The 19,805-nt window shown below is 46.9% G+C and overlaps 1 protein-coding gene across 5 annotated transcripts in view; it reads left to right on the top strand.

The window, feature by feature from the left end:
- The first annotated feature begins 3,431 nt into the window (after positions 1-3,431).
- Positions 3,432-19,805, top strand: part of NOL (NYC1-like protein) — an 83,276-nt gene continuing 66,902 nt past the window's right edge. For 3 of the 5 annotated variants that reach the window (XM_086788325.1, XM_086788324.1, XM_086788322.1), the window contains exon 1: positions 3,434-3,748. In XM_086788325.1, the coding sequence (XP_086644451.1) occupies positions 3,484-3,748 (265 nt within the window). In that variant the 5' untranslated portion in view covers positions 3,434-3,483. Of the gene's footprint in view, positions 3,749-19,805 lie in introns of all 5 variants that reach the window. The other 2 variants (XM_086788327.1, XM_086788326.1) reach the window with 1 other exon arrangement.

The following is a 19,805-nucleotide window of genomic DNA, read 5'->3' as shown; positions in this document are numbered from 1 at the left end:
CAGTTGTTGGGCTGAGGTGATCTCTTTCCATTGTATCTGCAAGCATCAATGTTGTGTGTGGCAGTCCTGTAAATGGCACACTTGAGTGCATTCAAGCTGCATTCCTCAGCCACATGGCTGTGATTCCAACATCTCATGCACCAAGTGCTCGATTGGACTTTTGAGGGGACTTCACTCCTTCACCAGCCAATTGAGCCATAGCCGCAGCCAAATTCCTTGGCCGCTTTCCTGCCTTCTTGCTCTTTGACCATGTCTTGCAGTGTCCTCCTCATCCTCCGATTTCTCACTTGAATTTGAGACATTAGAATCTTCCTCCTCATTTGAAGAGTCGGAAGTGTACTTCTTCGATTTTCTTTTGCTTTTGCTTTTGACAGATGTCACCAACACTCTCTGCTCCCTCAGTGCTGAGTCAACCAGTTGCTCCAGAGTTAGAGTTGCGAGATCTACACCTGCCCTTTTTAATTGCTTACTCAATTCGTTTATGAAGTAGAAATTAAGAATCTCTTCTAACTGGCCAATGACTGCATCTAGTCTTCGAAGAAGCTTCCGAAACTTTGCTGCATAGTCTTCCATCGTCAACTTTTTCTGGTTCATCCAGCATAACTTATCCAACACATGCATGGAGGTCTCATCCCTCTCGAGAAAGGCATCCCTAATTGCATCATAGGTCGGAAAGTGAGCATACTCATATTGAGCAACCGAGAGAGCCGCACTCTTTTGTAAGGTTGATACGAAAGTTACCTTCTTCATGATCAATCAGCTCAGGGACATTCACACACCAAGCATTGTGAAAGAGAATAATGTGTGCATCCGCATTCTTTGTGTATTTCTTGGATATTTTTGGATACTTTACCGTGATTATTGGTCGTGGAAGCATGTTGTAGAGTGATGAAATCGAGGAGGGGGTGTCAGAGGTGGGGAGTGGTGGTTAGATCTCAACATCCAGAGAGGATGGACAAGTTACAGACTCTTCGTCTCCTTAGAATCCTCCTCTAAGTTTAGTTTTGCTGTTGTTGGGGACGAACTATAGGAGGGCCCCTAACAGTTCTAGTCCTGCCTCCTGGGCTATTGATGCATCCTCATAATCATCATCCTGTGATGATTCCGAGCTGGATTTATCAAACAGAAGTGCCCGAGTGTAGACGCGCTAAACAGCGTTACTCACATGTTGACATGGGCTCTCTTGGCCATGCGAAAAATGACAGACTTAAAATTGAAAAAAAAACACAAAAAACAAAACATGTAAAAAAAGCAAGACGCATCATGGTCGCCAAAGTGTTATTGGGAGACCGCTGCCCAATAACCTAGTGAGGTTTCTTTGGTTATGCACGCAACATACACCAGTGTAACACATAAGAAATACACATAAGAGAGCAGAAGAGAAAGCATAAATACAATCACAAGCGACAAATATAATTACAAGAGATTCGGCATCAATGTATGTATGCATATGCAAGACAGTATATGTTTGCCTATGTGTGTGGACATGCATGTGTGTATGTGTATGCGCATGCATGTGCGCTTGTGTGTGTATGCATATGTACACGTGTATGTGTGTGTGTGGAGGTTCAAGTGTGTGCATGCACACGTATTTCCATGTGTATATCTATGTGTGTGTTGTGCATGTGTGTGTGTGTGTGTAAGCATGCGAGTGTGTGTATGTGCATCATGTGCATTGTGTGTACGTGCACATTTGTGGGTGTGTATATAGCACGGGCATGTGTGTGATTGGGTGTGTATCGATTTTATGTACATGCATGAGAGTGCGTGTGCGTGTGCGTGTGCCTACTACCTTCATTTTGATTTTATAGAGAATGAGTAAAAGAATCGATTAATGCAAAGAAGTTATGGGAAGAAGTTATTGATTTCAAGTGGCATGAGTGCTTAGTTCTTAGTTGACAAGCATTAATTTGTGGACAAGATTGTCATATTGCCAGTAGCAATTCTATGGGTTGGAAAAGCATTCCTAATAATGCAAGTAACAAATGACATGGACATGGGAAAATTGTATAATGTAGTTCTACAATATGAGCATATATACAATTGGACTTGTGTGAGTCATGCTTGAAAACCTGATTTTACTATCGGAGTAAAGTCCCTATGAAGGTGTAGTTTTATGTAGTATGTGTATGTTACTTGTCCTTAGTGCTAAAAGGAAACGAAGGATATAAGGGCTTAAGTTAAACTCCAGAGACTCACCATGGCAATGGTGTGTTTTGACACAAATCAAGTTAATGATGGACCTACTACATAGAGATTTCAAGTCATAAAGAAACATGCTCAAGTGGAGTTTAGGAAGGTGAACTTATGTATGCCACTTTAATTTTAAGAGGAGATGATTCTTGTAAAATAAATGGGAACGTCACAAAACCAAAGTTAGTTGACTATGAGTTTGGCAAGGATAAATCAACCAAAGCTAGTTGACTGTGAGTTTGGTAAGGATAAAATTAATCAAGTAATGCCTTGGGCAAGGATAAAGTGGATTAAGGTTAAGAGATAAAGCAAAGTTCATTACAACAATAATCAAGTCTAGAAGATAGGAAATACATACACAAGTGCCCGATGTCTAGTGCGTTATATAGAAGGTTTATATAAAAGGGGTGGAACGTTCTCCTTGTGTCATGCTAGTGTGTAATTCGATAATTGCTTATCACTTCTTCCTCTAGATTCATGCAATAATAATTCTCAATCCATGGAGGGTTCTTCTACTTGTCTTCTTTGTAAAGAGGGAGCCAGGTGATAATTCAAGCATATAAAAGACTTTTTTGCTTTCTGTCTTAATGGGGAAAGTCTAACATGGTCCTAGGTTTACCCCAACATAGCCTTGTGTATACATTCATGGGGGTATTTTTTAAAACGCTTTAATCATTATGTTCTTTGAGCATGACTTAATTTAGTTGAGTAAACTAACTAAATGATTTTCTTTAAGTAAATGTTTCCTTATTTTCGTTCGAAAAGTAAATAGTTTTTTTCCCCCTAAGCAAATGTCCTTTTTTTTTGTGGTATGATGGCCCAAGGCCCAGTGGGGCTAGCCTTACCTCTTTGTTGTGCGGGGGGTGCCAGAGGGTAGGGGGTGGTTTAATGGGGAGATGCATGTAAGGAGCCCATAACATTGCAAAGGACCATATCACGTGTTGTCACATGAATGATTGTAGGCATCTCTATATTACATAAAGGAACGGTTTCACAAAGCCGCCACGTGGTAAGAACGTGCAGGTTCAGGAAGAGGAGGGAGGAGGTTCGAGGAGGTTGGGGTAGAATTTGAATTTGGAGGTTTGAAGAGACTTTCGAAGCACGGGTAAGGCCACTAGTCTTTGAAAAAAAAAGGGGGACAATTCAAAACCAAAATTTATATGTACAAAAGTCCATATAGAAAGGGCCTTGGCACATTTCATTTTTAATCTTATCCTTGTGGCAATTAAATAAAATGCATAAAATATACAAACATTACAAGCAAGGTGAGCTAAGCAGGCAGGATTGGCAATGGCTGCCGCTACGACACAAAGCGCCCTGGACTGTGTGTGGCGTGCGAGCTTGTGCAGCTCAGCACCCATCTCTGCTCGCTTTTTTCATCTGCAATCCATCTCAACAGTATCCACAACAGGGAACCCAGCTCTCATCTCCATAGGAAAGCACTCCTCCATCGCCCTGCGAGCCGCCAACTTGGACACCTCTTCCTCGGCCCGCCCTGTCTCCCTACAGGCCAAGACTCCTCCCTTCAACGTCCTCGTCACAGGCTCCTCTAAAGGTAAACTTTTTCACCTTTTAACTTCACACATTTTGCAAGGCACCCCGGCAAAATCAAGTCATTTCACCAGCACACCCTGGCTTACCGACAGGGTTCTAATCCTGGCATCATAATCTCCAATAAAAAAATCAAATCATTTAATTTGAATTTTGAATGTGCATTTCTTCCTTCTGCAAATGAGTACTTATGGGTACAATGCACAATGCACATGCCTTTAGGTGTCACCATCTCCTCCTGCCACGTGGATCCCATGTGTAACCATTTCCTTGTGCCATGTGGCATCCTTCTCTTGTCACCATTTATTATCACCATCTCCTTATGTGGCACTTCTGTCCTTGCACTGTGTCCCTGTACCGTGAGGATCATGCAACAGTGACTTCTTGAGAGCCCACTAACATGCCAAGTAAACAATGCAACTTAGAAGTTTCATCAGCATAGCCCACCAACCACCAAGAATAATCAAGGATAACACATTGGGGTCTCTTTGCAAAAGCTCCATAAGGTATTTGGACATGTCAAATAAAAGACACGTCACGTCTATCTCACACATACTTATACGTTGCCAGCTGCATCAGTGAATGCTTGAATTAATCGTGGGAATTTTCTTGCGTTTATGTTGCAAGCAATGATAGGAGCGCATAAGGTTGTTGCATAAAGCTCTCCTATGTGACAGATGATGATGTTTATGGGTTCAAGGTAGGTTGCTTGTCTAGTTAAAAGCTCTACCAATGTGTACATTTATTTAATGCACACACACCAAAGTGCAGCACTTCAACATGTTTTTAACATCTCCAGGGTCAGCTAGTGCATAGTTGGCATTGCCTGGCAAGCATTTGTACAGGAAAAGTCGTAGAGGTCCATAATCAAATGCAACATTGAGTTCAAATAGGGCTGTGGTGAGAATGACCGATCACCAACCAAGTGCGTTTGAAATGTAGACCTACTAGTGCTATGAGTGTGCTAATAGAGAAAGAAGTACAATGGAAGACTCACAGAAACGCGCACGCGCGCGCGCGCACACACACACACACACACACACACACTCACGAGTAATCTATTGTAACTTGTATGAACTTCGAGATTTCAAGCCCATCTATACAAGAGATAAGAGTACAAATAGCATCAGAAAGTTACAAATGGGATCAACAATCAGAAGGAAGAGCCCAAGTTGACAGAAGATAGTGCTTTCTCCAATTGCTGGCTGTCTTCTGCTGATTCCTGCCGTCAAACGCATGCGAAGACCCTCTCTGGCTGCTCGACTGCTGAAGGAGGAGGCTCGATCGTTGACTCATTATTAGGGAGGGGAGGCATGCCTATTTGTAGGGCATTTTCGGGTAACTTCTAGGGGTTGGCCTGCTTGACCAGGCCCAAGGTTGCTGTTTGACGTGCATCTGCTGTAGCCAACCTGCATCCGATCTGCCATTGACCTGCCCATACAATTGTATGGTCTACTCGGGTGCCTGCGTGCTGGCTGTTGGCACATAGTCCGTCCAAATAGTGTGGGTGGGTCACATTCTCCCCCACTAGAATCGCAGCTGTCTCGAGCTGTACATTAGCCTGTGAGGGCAAAGGAACGAAAGGACCAGATATACAAGAGATCAGAGCAAATCAACACAGCATGAAATGGGTGAATGAGTATGTATGATGGTGAATGAAATCATGTACAAGAGGCCCTCTGATGTGAGGAGACTTTGAGTAGAGGATCGGCGAAGAAGCAAAGACGACGTCGGAGCTGAAGCACGGTCGGTGATGAAGGCTCGCGGTGATGTGATGTGAAGGCACTTTGAGAGGTGGTCGGTGTCGAAGGCTCAGGTCGATGGATGCAGAGGCACTCCGAGGTGGTAGATATCTGTAGTGGGTATAGCGGAAGGTGAAGTGGTGCAGGCTTTGGTGACAAGGGTGCTGCGGCACCTAAGGGGTGGTGAATAGCAGAGTGGGCTGCCGTCCCGAGTGGTGCAGTCTTTGGTGACGAGGGTGCTGCAATACCTGAGGGGTGGTGAGGAGCAGAGAGGGCTGCCATCCCGAGTCGATGTCGAATGAGCTGAGAGGGCTGCCGTCCCGATGTCGAATGATGATGATGAGCAGAGAGGGCTGCTGTCCCGATGTCAAATGAAGATAAGTAGAGAGGGCTGCTGTCCCAACGATGTGAGCTGATGAGTAGAGAGGGCTGCTGTCCCAACGATGTGATGATGAAGCAGAGAGTGGGCTGTTGTCCAGAGGTAAGCTGCAGGAAAAAACGCTGATGTGATGGAGCAGAGAGTGGGCTGCTGTCCCGACTCCCAAGGCGAGCTGCATGAGAAAAACGCTGAAGTGATGAGGATCCAGGCTACTGTAGAGGTAGGCCGGCAGCAGCAGCATACGATCCAGAATATGATGTCGAATATGTTGTGGTAAATGCTGAATAGGAAATGATGTATTTATATTTGCTGTTGTGCTGCCGGTCGGTCCAAGGACAGCTGTTGACCAGCAGCAAGAGACCAAAAATCAGATAAATCCCCTTTTAGGGCTGGGCAAAATACCATTTTCACACACCCCCTCGCAGGCCAAAAGGGGACCATGAGAGAAGAAGAATACCACGGTCCCACATTGACACACTAGCAAAAGGAATGTATCCCCCTCTGGAAGCAAAGTCTGATAAGTTCCGAGAGAAAGATCATGATGGCAAAGGTGTAGAGGGTGAGCAGATGTAGATAGGCTGATTGTCTCCCAATGTAAGACCTTGAATGGGGTTCATCATTGAGTGAGAAGTCGCATTGCTTGTGTGATTCACATCTGAGTAAGGAGAATCAATATGTGGAGACAAAGGCTGGTCCTCTGGAATCATGGGTAGACGATCCATGCCGTGTGCTCCTGAGGTCTTCAATCCCTTTGCCCATGATTGTTCTTATACCATGTGAGGGCAAATGGACTAGACGACGAGAGATCAGAGCAAATCAACAACACAGCATGAAATGGGTGAATGAGTGTATGTATGATGGTGAATGAAATCATGTACAAGAGGCTCTCTAATGTGAGGAGACTTTGAGGAGAGGACCGGCGAGGAAGCAAAGCTGATGTTGGAGTTGAAGCTCGGTCGATGACGAAGGCTCGTGTTGATGTGATGCGAAGGCACTTTGAGAGGTGGTCGGTGTCGAAGGCTTGGGTCGATGGATGCAGAGGCACTCCGAGGTGGTAGATATCTGTAGTGGGCAGCGGAAGGTGAAGTGGTGCAGGCTCTGGTGACAAGGGTGCTATGGTACCTGAGGGGTGGTGAATAGTAGAGAGGGTTGCCGTCCCGAGTGGTGTAGGCTCTGGTGACGAGGGTGCTGCAATACCTGAGGGGTGGTGAGGAGCAGAGAAGGCTGCCATCCCGAGTCGATGTCAAATGAGCAGAGAGGGCTTCCGTCCCGAGGTCGAATGATGATGATGAGCAGAGAGGGCTGCTGTCCCGATGTCGAATGAAGATAAGTAGAGACGGCTGCTGTCCCAACGATGTGAGCTGATGAGCAGAGGGCTCCTGTCCCAACGATGTGATGATCATGAAGCAGAGAGTGGGCTGCTGTCCCCAGGTGAGCTGCAGGAAAAAACTCTGATGTGATGGAGTAGAGAGTGGGCTGCTGTCCTGACTCCCAAGGTGAGCTGCATGAGAAAAACGCTGAAGTGATGAGGATCCAGGCTGCTGCAGAGGTAGGCTGGCAGCAGAAGATCCAGAATATGATGTCGAATATCTTGTGGTAAATGCTGAATAGGAAACGATGCATTTATATACGCTGTTATGCTGGACAGCTGTCGGCCAGCAGCAAGAGACCAAAAACCCGAATAAAATCAGATAAAATCCCCTTTTAGGGCTGGGAAAAATACCATTTTCACACAAGCCATGTGGGTGCCATGCAGAACATGTCTCACCAAAGGTACTGGATGTCTAAAGCATTGTGAGGCAACTGTGTGTTCCGTTTTGAAGGCTAACATTGCACCCTCTGTCTTGTCAACACAAGAACCTGCAAACGCTTGACAAAACTTCTGATCAAGCACCTCTTGATGAAGGTCTAGCACTTCTTAACGAAGCATCGGTCCTTGAAGAGAATCCTTTTGCTGAGAACACTCCTAATAGACTTCCCTCTAGAAGTCATGGAAATAGCTCTACCCATTAGTGCATCTGCCTAGATGAATCACCAAACCCCTCTGCCAAATTCAAAGCACTTCTATGGATGAAGGAGTTAAAAAATAGACGGCGCTTCTCAAATTGCTGACTCAAACGTGTGTACTCCTGTACTTCCTTGGCCATGTATTCCTAGACAAATTTCTAGCAACTCAATGCATGGATTCAATGATTGATTCTCCCTTTGAACAGCCTCCTATTGAAACATACTTTGGGAACTAAATTCTGCGCAATACACTGAAGGAAAAACTACATTTCCGGCCATTGCTTTATTAACATCCAAGAAACTGGTGCAATTTTGTAACCTTGGCATGCAACGAACCCCATAAATGAAGAGAGTTGACCCTTTCACATGTATTTCCTCCATGATCAGCCTCTGGTTTTGAAGTAGTGACACAGGTAGTGTTTGTCTGATTGTGTGTGTGAGAGAGAGAGTTATATCAACTTCTACAAAAGATCAAAGTGCCTATGAGACTATACAAAAGACCCAAGTGTCTATGAGACCAAAAGTCTTATAATATATCCATGGAGTAAGTGTGTGATGGAATAAAGTTAAACAATTGAGCTTTTTTTTAAAATTGTAAACATCTATGAGTATGAGAACACTACAATGTATCCATGTATTAGCTGAAACATGTTGTGATAAAAACTGCCTAGCTAAAGAAAGGGAGGACTGTGCATCTTAGATACGAGCCCTGTATTTGGCCAACAAGGATCAATGTATTTCCTCTCCATTTGTGACCTTATACAAACTTTCTACATCCCTTGCATGTGTGGTGGAGCATTTCTGTGTCTCTGGAGGATCTCTCGGATTTGGTATTTTCATATAGAGAGTCATCTCAGACCATTACGCATCAGACATATTGGAGTGCTCTTTCCAGTGTTAACCCCTACGAGGCGTGGTGGTTGAGGCATCTTTGTGTTGACAATATGTGTAGCCTAGTCTGTTTGGTGAGGTCTTCTGACTTCGAGGACTCTCGTGGTTGTCATCGAGTATCTCCATCCAAAGACTAGCTGAAAGAAAATAGTGATGGGTGGCTATGAAGGCATGGGTTTTGACCTCTCTATATAGGTGTAGCTCTAATGTGTGTGAGTGTGTGTGTGTGTGAGAAAGAAAGAAAGAGAGAGCAATGTAGAGGGTCTACTAAAGACCCAATGGGCCTATAGGACCAAAGTGATACAATAACGTCCATGGCATATCTCATCATGGAATGGAAAATAAAAACAGAAACAAAACATAAGCATAGCTATGTCACTGGTGTGATACAAAACTGTCCATGGAAACTCATCATGGAATACTAGGAACATAGAAACATGAGAGCAGCATCAACTCCTAGTATATGGTATACCACTCTCCAAAATATCAAGCATGAGGCTAACGAGTATAGTTGAGAGGTCTCCCTCAGCTATGTCACGTGGAAAGGTAGCTCGATGGCAGTGGAGCATGTCTTGGATCTGGAGCTGATGAGGGGATCGTGGCTGACGGCCGAAGTCGGGCACGTTGGTGTGTGGAGGCTTGGTCTGAGGTAACCCCTCTCGGGCGAGGTAGGTCTGGAGGAGCTCGAGGTGGGTCCACAAGATCCACTGTATCGGTGTCTACAAAAGACCTAAGGGTCTATGAGACCAAGAGTGTTACGAGAAAAATGAAATGAAATGAAATGTTATATTAACGTCTTCAAAAGGCCAAAGTGACCTATGAGACCAAAGTTACAACAAGAGAGAGTTCTATTAACGTCTACAAAAGACCAAAGGGTCTATGAGACCAAGAGTGTTACAATGTGTCCATAAATTGACAATGTCATGGAAAAAACATGATTAAAAAAACCCAACTGGAGCTAAGAGAAGAAACAATGGCTCTATAGGTACCACTTGTACAATGCTACAATGTACAATGTGAGGGGATCAAACTCGGTGAGGCTCTCCACATCCAACGCTTGTGGAGGGGCACTCCTGTATCTTTGGAGGATCTCTTGGATTTGAATTTGTTGGGTGGAGCTTCTCCTCGGACCAGTCGGTCTCAGGTGTCTACCTCGCTCCACTTGAATCGCTCTGTCTAGGGAGATGCCTGAGAGGTGTGGTGGCACATGTGTTGTCAGTGGGCATTGCCTGGTTTGCCGAGCAGGGGCATTGGGGTCAAGGCTATCTTGTGGTTGTCAACGAGGGCCTCTATCTTGGGTCAGATGAAAGAAACTCATGATGGTGGGCTGAGGTCTCTAGGGTCTGCCTCTGTGCCTCTGCATAAAGACCCAATGGGTCTATGTAAACTGAAGATCATAAACATGGAAACCAAAAATGCCAAAAGAAAATAGACCCACGTACTGTGCCGGACCTACATGTACAATGAATAATGTGGCTAGTGAAACTAGTGGGGCTCATCATGTCTCATTCTCCTCTACTACACTATACATGTGAATGTCCATTACTTGGGTAGTATGAACATTCTTCTACTACACTATACATGGGAATGTACACTGCCTGAGCAGTGCCGCTTGGGGTATATCCATGATTTGGAGCTGAAGGGATGATGGTCAAGATCTAGGAGGGCAAGGGTGTCTGGCTCTTTGGAGGGGCTGTGCCCGATCCCTGATAATTCCGCGTGTATGAGGCGCTAGCAAGTCTTGAGTCTAGGAGGCACTCTTGGTGAGCTCGATTGTCCTTTCCACGGTCTATTTATCCCCTTGGATGTCACCTACGGCGAGTATCTGTCAAAATCGGGGCTCAAAGAAGTGTGTCATAGATATCTTGCTAATCCTCTCTCTGTCTATTGCCTCAACGAGGTCTATTTATGATGACACAACTCTAGTAAATAGAGGTCCAAACACCTCTGATCTCTGTAATGCATTGACCATGTGAGGGGGGCGAACTGCTCCTTGAAGAGACAGTGAAACCTCCCCATATATCATAGTATAGGAGGCATTTGAATAGGTAGTGCTCCTCAGTGTCTACCACCGTTGCCATGTGCAAGACATGTGCAGGCTTAACCCATAGCTAATCCTGAAGGGGCAACAAGATAAAGAACTAAACTAGAGCCAGATCAGGAGCATGTGTTGCTGTATTGGGCAGGGAAGAACTGGTGGAGGAAGAGTCAGGGGCTGTTGGCCAGATTTATGAGGAATTAATCACCTGTTGGCTGAAGCAAAACTGATGGACTTTGTCCAGGACCTGGCCGTCGGCCAGTTCACCAGTAAATGCCAAGGCCTATAAAAGGCATAGATGCTCATCGTTTTGGGTATTCAGTCCAGTCCCCAAATTTTGCATACAATTTTGGCTTCAATTTGTGCTGAATTGCATGAACTTCAGAAAAGCCCCAAAAGTTGTATACAGTTTTGGCCTCAATTTGTATTTAATTGCATGAATTTCAAAAAAAGCCCCAAAATTTGTGCGCTCTGTAGTGTTGTACCTGTAAGCTGAAAGCTTCATAAAATTCAGAGACTCAAAGATGCAGATCTGTAGAACCTTGACAGTATCCTGAACAGAGAGCGACTGCTGATGGACAGAGAGCAGGTGCTGGGTGACGGACCGACGACGTGCTGGTCGGAGCTACCACAGGCACAGGTGGCGACTTGCCTGGACGGGTGTAGGTTGGCGGGCGACGATGGTAGCTGGGTTGGTGAGGAACCGCCGGCAATGGCATGACGGCAATGGGATGGCGACAACAAGGGGACGGAGACGGCACGACAAGGTGACAGCGATGTGTTGAAGGTGCCAAAACTGCAAGCAAAACAGGCCTTTGCCATGTAAGCCCAAAAGTGGGCTGAGTGCCGCCTGTTGAGGTTGCAGCACCGCCCATTGGCCGGGCAGTGGTGGCTCTCCCTGCATTAGTACCGCCCAGTTAGGCGGCGGCAGTGGTTCACCCCACACTTTCGCCCACCAGAGGGGCTGAGCAAAGCTTGTCGGCCAATGCTGCAGGGCATAGGTGGGGCTGGAGAGAAATATGCTGCACAGGGTCCCCTCAGAGAAGCCACGAACATAAGCTGTCCACCACGAAGAGAAGCATGCCAAGCTTTGATACCAAATGTTGGAAAGCCACAGTCAGACAGTTAGGGTTTCAGCTCACAGCCACAGAGAGATGGAGATAGACTAGAGTACACAGTTGTTGAGAGTGAGAATTGGTGGAGGTGATAGAGTCAACCTTCCACATATATTCATCCATAATAATAATATGAAAGTACAAAGCAATAGATAAGAGTGTCCTTTCACACTGGATATCCAAGGGGAAAAACCACATGGGAAAAACTGCCCTTGGTTAGGTCCTGTTCACACGTAGCACTACCATAACTGTGCATTTTCCTTAAATAAGTGATCCGGAGGTATACATAAGATGAAACTATCTCGAGAGCTCCCATACATGAGAAAGATAGGGTGGATGTAACCTTGATGTGTTGAAGGCCATGACCTTGGTTTTGCCGAGATTGACTGTGAGGTCTCTCTCATCATAAAGTGCATCCAAATGTCTCTGCAATTCCTCTGCAGAGTTTGAGATGAGAACAATGTCATCTGCGCGCATAATAGAATGGGCACCGTTACCCTAGCCAATCGCGAGCGTACACCCACAAATCTGTCCACGAAGAGTGAGATCTCATCAATATACAAATTAAATAGTACTGGAGAGAGTGGGAAGCCGTGTTTGCAAAAAGCCACTGCCTCATATAAAGCCACTATGCCCCATATCATGTCCGGTGGAAACTGGAGCTTTTGCAGTGGTCCCAATAAGCAGGACAGAGGCATAGAGTCAAAGGCTTTGTGGAAATCCACAAAGTAGCAATATACATGCTGTTTCCGTGCCCTTGCCTCCTCTGTGATGGTCCGTAGGGTAAAGATGTGATCAAGTGTGGAGTAGTTTCTCTTGAAGCCTGCTTGTCTAGATACTGTGTGACCAAGCCTCTATGCATAGTCACATGGGACGCGAAATGGGGACGGGGACGGAAAAGACTGAGAATGGCCGTTCCCTGTGACTATAGAGTGACATGGGACGGGAAGATGTTGCCATCCCCAACATTCCTGAGTCTAAAAATGCCCATTCCCTATGACTATGCCTCTCTGCCAAGAAGGTGATCTTGGACTCTAGTACTGCCCCATAAATCTTGGCCATTGTGTGGCCAATCATGAGTCCTGTAATTATTTCAATCCATGGGGTCTCTTGCTTTGTGAATGGAACAATGGTGTTTGTGGTTCAAGCAGGGGGGGAGGGCCGTCACAAAGGGTTCTATTAAAGAGTTTTGCGAGAATGGGGGCGAATAAAAGATGCCCATGTGCGAAATGCTTTGGAGGTAGATCTTCATGATCTTTCGCCCTACTGACATGCAGCTTTAATAGAGCCCTTTAGACATTGGTAGTGTTGAAGAGTATAGATGATGTGGGGCGTGGGATGTGGGACATATGATGTGTGGGCAGATCCGGAACATCATAAAGCTTTGTGCAAAGGCTTCCAAAGGAGAGTATCAGAGATGGGTGTTGGGCTTTTCATTTCCTCCAGAATGCGCCATGCGTATGAATTTCTAGCTAGAGAGAGAAAGAAAGTCATACTTATGTCTACAAAAGACCCGAAGGAAGGGCCTATGAGACCATGTATAGTACAATGATACCATGGGTATACAGTGCCGTGGAAAAACTAAAAAGAACATGAAAACTGAAAACTGAAACATGACTATAAGCTTCTTGATGGCCATGTGAAATGCTCTGGAGGTATATATTCATGACCTTTCGCCCTACCAACATGCAGCTTTAATAGAGCCCTTTTGACATTGGTAGTGTTGAAGAGTATAGATGATGTGGGGCGTGGGATGTGGGACACATGACGTGTGGGCAGCTCGGGAACATCATAAAGCTTCGTGCAGAGGCTTCCAAAGGAGAGTATCAGAGATGGGTGTTGGGCTTTTCTTTTCCTCCAGAATGCGCCATGTGTATGAATTTCTAGCTAGAGAGAGAAAGAAAGATATACTTATGTCTACAAAAGACCTGAAGGAAGGGCCTATGAGATCATGATAGTACAATGATACCATGGGTATACAGTGCCATGGAAAAACTAAAAATAACATGAATACTGAAAACTGAAAACTGAAACATGACTCTATAAACTTTCTGATGGCCTTGTGATAGCAGATGTGGCTATGATGATGGCATGTCATGTTGTCGGAGTATCTCATGGATCTGTCTCTGTGTGGTGGATATTCTCGGTGCTCTGGGTCGGGGACGCTTGGCACGTAAGAGAGAGAGAGAGAGAGAAAGAAAGAAAGAAAGAAAGCTGTATTAACGTCTACGAGAGGCCGAACTCGACCTATGAGACAAATCAATGTACAACTGTCAATGTCTTCTAGATGTCCAGAAAAAAAAAGGAGAAAATGAACATGAAATAAACTATGAAAGTATTGAGCTAGTGCGGGGGTGTGATGGATGGAGCACTACTACTAGAGGCTCAGTATGCAACCTAGATGCGCAGGGTATACAAGAGCATGATCTCCGGGTGTGAGTGTAAGTGAGCTAGCCGCTCCTGGATATGGTGCTGATGTTGAGCCCGTATCTCTGTGATCTCCCTCTAATGTAGTCTGGGAGTCTGGTAGCCTGGTGCTCTTGGTCTCCGTCTGGCTCGGAGGTCCGCAGCGCGTTGAAGTGTAAGTTGTAACCCCCTCCTGTGTCAGGATAGGCACTGGGATAGATCTCTGGAAGAAATCAGTGAGCTGGAGCTGTCGCCCACCTCTCCCTGTGGTATCAGTCCGTAGCAGTGTCTCTCTGTGGCGCTCTCTCTAGCAAGAACTGGCCAAATTTGCGCTGGTCTGCGGACTCCATGATCTGGCGGAGTGAGGGATGTCCAGTGAAGATGGTGGTGTATCTATCTCTAATGACACTATATGCTGTGCATCTGCATACATAATGTTCCTCACTCTCAACCTCCTCCTGGCATAGTCTGCATATCCTCTCTGCTTTGGGGATCCGTGCTGCCCTACCTGCCTCAATCTCAAGCTGGTGTGATGACACTTTGAGCTGGCCAATCACCACTCGGGCACTGTGAGGCATGTACACATCCATGTATCCAGGTCTCTGTATCAATCTCAAGCTGGTGTGATGACACTCTGAGCTAGCCAATCACCACTCGGGCACTGTGAGGCATGTACACATCCATGTATCCAGGTCTCTGTATGAATCCATCCGCTAAGATATGCATAAACTGATCTCTGTAGTATAGCATCTTCGGCGGTAGAGGCTGACTGGGTGTAATCCAAGTCTCTTGAGTGTATCGCTGCCATAAATCTTGCCGAAGGGCTCTGTTCCTCTCACTGTGAGAGAGCTGGATGTGTGGTGCATGTATATCGTACTGGAAAGGTGGCAGGTGATCTATGTCAAGACCATGCTGAGTGAGCCACTGTATCATCTGTGAATACCATGTTCTCCTATCTCCACTCTGTGCGAGCTGCCTGGACGCCTCGAAAGCTCTATGTGAGAGTGGATGTGATGGCATATCTCTGATCCTCTGTATGAAGCAAATCGTCTGGAAGAGGGCCTCTACTAGCATAGGAGGTGCAGCAAACTCCGTCCGGAAAATGTCATGTGGGACGGAGGGTTTGCTACGGATCATCCGTGAGAGCATGAGAATATGAGGCCTCTCTATCTGAGACCATGTGGAGGTGGCAAGCCCAGGTGCCCATACTGCTGCAGCATACATCAAAGGCAGGGGTGACTAGTGTGTCAAACAACCACCCCTTCGTGCGGGGCTCCTGGAAGTGTGCTTGGTGACACTGTCTCTAGCATGGCCAGAGCTGCATACCCTCGTGTGAGTCTATCCCTGGCTGCCTGTGCCATAGTAAATCTTCTTGGCGGAGTCGTAAATGTAATCCCCAGGTACACATATGAGTCTACCACCTCTACCTGTCCTCCTGCTAGTGTGAAGATGGCTTGTCGTCGAACCGGCCTTGAGGTGTGGAAAATCATGGCCTTGGTTTTCCGAAGGTTCACTGTAAGCCCCCTCTGTGTGTAGAAGTCATCGAGTGCATGGAGATGGTGCTGTAGTCCCATCCGCGACTCAGCGACCAGAATAATATCATCTGCATATAGCATAATGTGGACTGTGGTACCTGAGATGTCTACCCTGTCCCCACCACCGTGACCAATGAAGTCAGCCACCTCATCGATGTATAGCCCAAATAGTGTAGAAGAGAGTAGGCATCCTTGCTTCACACCTATGGTGCTAGCAATAACATCAGATAGCCCTCGGGGCATCGTATGTGCCCGAGGACCTGCTCATATAAAGCATAGATGCCCCAAACCATCTCTGCTGGGATCCCCAATGACTGTAGGCTCTGGAAGAGTCTCTCTCGTGGCACCGTGTCAAATGCTTTGCGGAAATCCACAAAGCAGCAGTATAATCTCTTCTCCCGCGCCCTAGCTTGGTCAATCAGACATCTCAGAGTGAATATATGGTCAATAGTGGAGAAAGTTCGTCGGAATCCAGCCTGCCGTGGTGCTCGCAGTCCCTCTTTCTCTGCATATGAGCTCAACTTTGCCTCGAGCACTGCGCCATAAAGTTTGGCCAATGTATGACCAATCATGATAGTCCTGTAGTTGCTGGGGTCTAGCATGTCTCCCGCTTTGTGGAGAGGCACGATGGCGTGCATAGTCCACTCAGCTGGTAGGCACTCCACTAGTGCCCTATTAAAGAGGTGAGCAACAAAGGGTCCCAGTGTGTCAGCTGCATAAATAAGATGCTCACTCTGTATACCTGTGTGGTCAGCCGATCTCCCATGTTGTAACCGGCGGATAGCTCTCTCTACCATCGAGGCGGTAAAGAAAGTAGAGGTGGTAGGGTGGGATTCCTGTGGTTGTGGTATGGGCGGATGCTGAGGGATATGGTAGAGGCTCTTTGCATCTGTGTGCCATGTGTGTGGATCCTCAATCGGGGTATGAGGGCGTCTACTAGAGTCCCGATGGGCCTATGAGACCAAAGTGATACAATAATGTCCATGGCATATCTCATCATGGAATGGAAAATAAAAACAGAAACATAGCTATCTCACTGGGGTGATACAAAACGTCCATGGAAAGTCATCATGGAATAAACATGAGAGCAGCATCAGCCCCCAATAGATGGTATACCACTCTCCAAAATATAAAGCTTGGGGCTAATGAGTATGGCCGAGAGGTCTCCCTCAGCTATGTCACGTGGAAAGGCAGCTTGATGGCGGTGGAGCAAGTCCTGGATTTGGAGCTGATGAGGAGATCGTGGCTGACGGCCCAGGGGCCAGGGTCGTCGGGCACGTTGGAGTGCGGAGGCCGGGTCCGAGGTAACCCCTCTCAGCTCGAGGTGGTTCCAGATCAGCTCGAGGTGGGTCCACAAGATCCATTGTATCGGTGTCCTCCACCTTCTGGGTGGGTCCGGAAGAAAGTGGTGGTGGTTGGTTGGCGAGGGAGGGGGTGGGGTGGTTGGGGCCGAAGCTCTCTCAAGAAAGTGTCCCTGTGTCTGCGGTTCTCAAGCAAGAAGAGGCCTAGGCAACGCTGGTCCGGGAAGTCGATGATTCTGGAGAGTGAACCAAATCCCTCGCGAAACAGACAATGAAACCTCCCGCAGATCTCATAGTATATTGGGCAACGACATATGTAATGCTCCTGCGTCTCAACCTCTGTGTGGCATAATCGGTAGATCCTCTCCTCTCTCGGTCTCTGTATGAGCTTCCCGGCTTTGAAGACACGCTCAGCTCTATGTGTCTCCACTCTGAGGTGGTGGGATGAAACCTGTATCTGGCCATTCGCAATCTGCATGGCATGGAACATGTGAACACTCAAGTAGGCTGTTGGATGAATCCATCCTCAGTGAGCATGAGGAAGTGATCTCTATAGAAGTGCATCTTTGTTGGGATCTCCGGAGGTGTGATCCATGTGCAATGGGTGTAGAGGCTGAGAAGATCTAACTAGATAACCCGGTTGGTATCCTCGTGAGAGAGCCGGAGAAAAGGGGAGTCCAAACTATACTGAAGGGGTGGTAGGCGGTCCATGCGGAGTCCATATACTAAGAACCAAGTGGAAACTAATGCATACCATACTCCAGAGTGGCGCTCAAGTGCTAGCTATCTCGAGGACTCTAGGGCAAGCCTCGGGTATTTGTGGGGGTCCATGTGACTGATGCGATGGAGGTAGGTGGCAGTTTGGAAGAGTGCATCCACTACGATCGGGGTTGCAGCAAACTCTGCTTGGATAATTTGGTGTGGGGCTGATGCAGATCATACGGGGAACATCATGACATGGGGCCTCTCAACTCGCTGCCAATCCTCAGCAGATAAATCTGGTCCCCAAAAGGTTGCTCCATACATCAAGGCTGGTGTGACGAGGGTGTCAAAAAGCCAACCCTTCATCTGGGGCTCTTGGAAATGTGCTTGGAAGCACTATTGCTCAAGTAAGCTAAAGGCCGCATATCCCTGTGTCACTCTAGCATGTGCTGCTGGAAGCATGGTGAAGCGGGGGCCACTGAGAGAGAGAGAGAGAGAGAGAGAGAGAGAGAGAGAGAGATTAACGTCTACGAGAGGCCAAAGTCGGCCTATGAGACAAAAAATAATACAACTGTGTTCTTCGGGTCATCGAAAGAAAAGAAAGAAAAGAAAAAGTGTGCATGTGTCTGGATACAACTGTGAATCATCGTGGATCGGTGGAGCCCATATACAAACAATATAAGGGGGGGTGGGGATGTGGATGGAGTGCTAAGGCAAGATGCATCTCTATATGCTGAAGGGGTAGTACAAGCATGCTATGCAGATCTATGTCTAACTCCATCCAGTGCCATAAGAGGGATATAAGATATCATGCATCGCCGATGCTGAGGCTGTGAATGGCGTGAACATGTACCCTGAGTCTGAATGAAAGTGAGCTAGCCTCTCCTGTGTCTCCATCTGGTGTCTCATTCGGATAGCTGCTATCTCTCGGTGACGGAGTCGGGGTGCTCTATGTCCAGTCTGTCTAGGTCTCCTCCTGGCTCTCAATTCCTCTGCTCTCTGTGCAATCACCCCACGTGGTACATCAGCTGACACTGGCATAGCTCTCTAGAAGAAATCTGTGAGCTGGGACTGTCTCCCACCCCTAGTGGGAGCGGGTGTCTGGAGGAGTCTCTCTCTCGAACTATGAAGCTCTAGTAGTAGTCTGCCAAGCTATCGCTGGTCCGAGGCCTCCATCAACTGATGTAGTGAAGAGTGCTCCTCAAACAATCCTGCATATCTATCTCTGACCCCCTGGTGGACTCTACATCTACATACAAAGTGATCCTCAGTCTCCACCTCCTCGCGGCACAATCTGCATATCCGCTCAGCTCTGGGAACCCGTGCTGCTCTCCCAGCCTCTATCTCTAGCTGATGTGATGAGACTCGTAGCTGTCCAATTAATCCCCTGAGATGCTCATAAAGTGGTCTCTGTAATACAGCATCTTCGGTGGTAGTGGGCTCTCTGGTGCTGTCCATGTCTCCTGTATGTAGTGCTGCCATATGTCCTGTCTCATGACTCTGTTCCTCTCATTGAGAAAGAGGTAACCCCGTGGAGCAGACTGATCATACTAAAAAGGTGGCAACCGCTCAATGTCTATCCCATGATGTGAGAACCACTGTAGCATCTGTGCATACCAAGATCCAGTGTGTCCAGCCTCGGCCAGCTGTCTGGATGCCTCAAAAGCTCGGCGGGATAATCTCTCCGTGGGCATCTCCCTCATCCTGTATATAAAGGAGATCGTCTGGAACAATGCCTCCATTGCCGTGGCTCCTGACTGCGGGTGAAGTGTGGAAGATCATAACCTTGGTTTTCCCAAGGTTCACTGTGAGCCCCTGCTGTGCGCAGAAGTCATCAAGAGCCACAAGGTGTCTTTGAAGCCCAACCTGCGTGTCGGATACCAAGACGATGTCATCAGCATAAAGCATAACATGGACAATAATACCTGATAGCTCAACCCGAGAG

The sequence above is a fragment of the Cibotium barometz genome, chromosome 52 (genome assembly GCF_041138505.1).
Source record: "Cibotium barometz isolate CiBa-2024 chromosome 52, ASM4113850v1, whole genome shotgun sequence".
Lineage (NCBI taxonomy): Eukaryota > Viridiplantae > Streptophyta > Polypodiopsida > Cyatheales > Cibotiaceae > Cibotium > Cibotium barometz.
Note: the sequence above shows the minus strand (reverse complement) of the source record. Positions and strands in the feature narration are given on the sequence as shown.